This window comes from Atta cephalotes (genome assembly GCF_000143395.1).
Source record: "Atta cephalotes unplaced genomic scaffold scaffold00007, whole genome shotgun sequence".
In the NCBI taxonomy this organism is placed as follows: Eukaryota; Metazoa; Arthropoda; class Insecta; order Hymenoptera; family Formicidae; genus Atta; species Atta cephalotes.
In genome coordinates, this window is record NW_012130071.1 from 2,538,465 (window position 1) to 2,540,627 (window position 2,163).

The following is a 2,163-nucleotide window of genomic DNA, read 5'->3' on the forward strand; positions in this document are numbered from 1 at the left end:
TATATACATTGCATATGTGTACTATCAGAACATGTCGCGATGCATTTTAACAGAAGTGTCGATGTTTTCGAATACATACGTACATCGTTCATACATATATGTTCATACATGCATGAACATACATATATGTTCATACATTTACATTCATATTTACGTTTATATACATACACATATATACATACACATATATACATACACATATACATACATACATATGAGTACATGTGTTACAAAGGAAGGAAAAAAAAGAAACATGTAATAAATACGTGTTAACGTTTTATTTATTTAAAAAATTCTTTTGCAACCACCAGTTATATATTTTCAATACATTTTGTAACACGCAATTCTTAACATGTTGCCCATCGCATATTAACAACATCCAGATTAGTTAAAGATTCCATGTCTTCGTAAACTGCATCCAAGATCTCGATGTATATACGTTCTTACTCATCGTCTAAAAGCAAGTTCTACAGCCACGTTCGTTTCTCGTGTCCCTTAACGTACACGATAACATCATGTTCAAATACAGTTGTTGTGATCAGGCGTTTCGCCTCGTTGTACGGGACCATCCCGTCCTCCCATCGCAATCTATGGTGATAAGCACTCAACCAGCAAGCGCAAGACCTGTCGGATCTTGTCAAAAATTTCCATGACACGGGACTCGTAAAAATGTAATGTGTGAGAACGGTCCCCTGTTTCAACACCACTACTTCCTTCACAATAAATTTATTGTTAATGAAGAATCCTTGCAGATCCACGAACGTTGGCACGAGCATGTTATTGAGAAGATTGCGGCCAATTGTGGTCGAATGTGACGTATCGTAGATTTTATATCATGTCGGAAGTGCGCTTAGGTGATTTTGCGCACAATGTCATGTTGGTCAATGGATTACACTGAACCACGCAATCGTGTATTATGAGGCAATAGGCTGCTGTATTTGCGGGCACGTTTTCTTTACATTCAAAGTTTAATCGCACGTCCACGGTGCCACTCTTGACCGATTCGTTCTGTCGAGAGCAATCGATGATCACGAACGGGCCATTACGTAAAAAAGTCGTAAAGGTGAGACTCGGCTCGAGATACTCGTATCCATAGCTCTTGCAGAAACGCGCGTACAAGTCGTACAGAATCGCACATCTGTTTTTATCAAAATCCAGATTCAAGTCATCGTACGGATAACATTCCGAATTCAGGTAGAGTTTCGCATTGGTTAATTTGCAATCGTCGAATCGACTTACATCTTTAGACATGACGTTTTTTCGACCTGTTTGCATAACGAAAATGACGTAGCGCGGCTTCTCGAGCAGAGTAGCCGTCTTGATGGCCCACGAATGTTTAGTTGTGCTCTGCAAGAGCGGAAACTCATACAGATCCCACGAGCGAAAAGCCATGCTCAGATATCGTCCGCTTTCCAAAGCGCGCAGCATCGACAACTTATTTATCTCGCTCAATAACACGTGCGGCATTCGCCACTGTATTTTGAATAATTCGAGCGTTGGTTTTGTCGCCGGATCTCCCATCAGATAATTGTTGTCGTTGCGCGCTCATATTAAAATCAATTCCTGACGAGCATTGATCACCACGCGTTTGTAATCTTCGCAAAATCCCAGCAGTATGTAGAGCGGTACACAGAAATTAAAATATCCGGACGCAGTAATCAGCGCATCCCAGCCGGCATTTCGCAAAATCACGCTTCTGTCGGATGACACTGTTAGATAATTTTTGAGTGTGCTAGTTATGCCCACGTTTCTGTTACGATCAATCTCCACACCGTTGAGTTCATATCGAATATGAATGCGACGCAATTATTTCTCAATGTCACGTGAGCACTCTGGACCGCTTTGTTCTTCGTCAGTTTTTCCTCGACGTACAGAAAGCTTTCGTACGGCAGTGTGTACAGATCCTGTTGCTGTATGGGTATTCTTATTTCATTACTGTACCCGAATGTTGTATTGGCGAACGGGCTGTACGTGTGAGTCTCAATCTTGACGATGCGATCGTCGAAGATCTGCTCTTTAATGTTTAGGATATCAGTCATCTCAAATGTTGCGCACCGCGAATCCCAAAGACTTTAAAAATGTAAGCGTTTGACACGCTAAGCTTCTTCTTCTGTCTGATGCAGCTGGATGAGCGAGTGTTATCGAACTGTGACGTCACTGGCC

The 2,163-nt window shown here is 41.7% G+C and overlaps 1 protein-coding gene across 1 annotated transcript; it reads right to left on the bottom strand.

Moving 5' to 3' along the window:
* Positions 1-828: 828 nt before the first annotated feature.
* LOC105626984 lies at positions 829-1,521 on the bottom strand. The gene has a single exon (XM_012208268.1). The coding sequence runs from the start codon at positions 1,519-1,521 to the stop codon at positions 829-831; it is 693 nt and encodes a 230-aa protein (XP_012063658.1).
* Positions 1,522-2,163: the final 642 nt, after the last annotated feature.

Bases quoted from the DNA above. Each gene is read 5' to 3' on its own strand.
- LOC105626984 (XM_012208268.1), bottom strand. From the start codon at position 1,521: ATGGGAGATCCGGCGACAAAACCAACGCTCGAATTATTCAAAATACAG.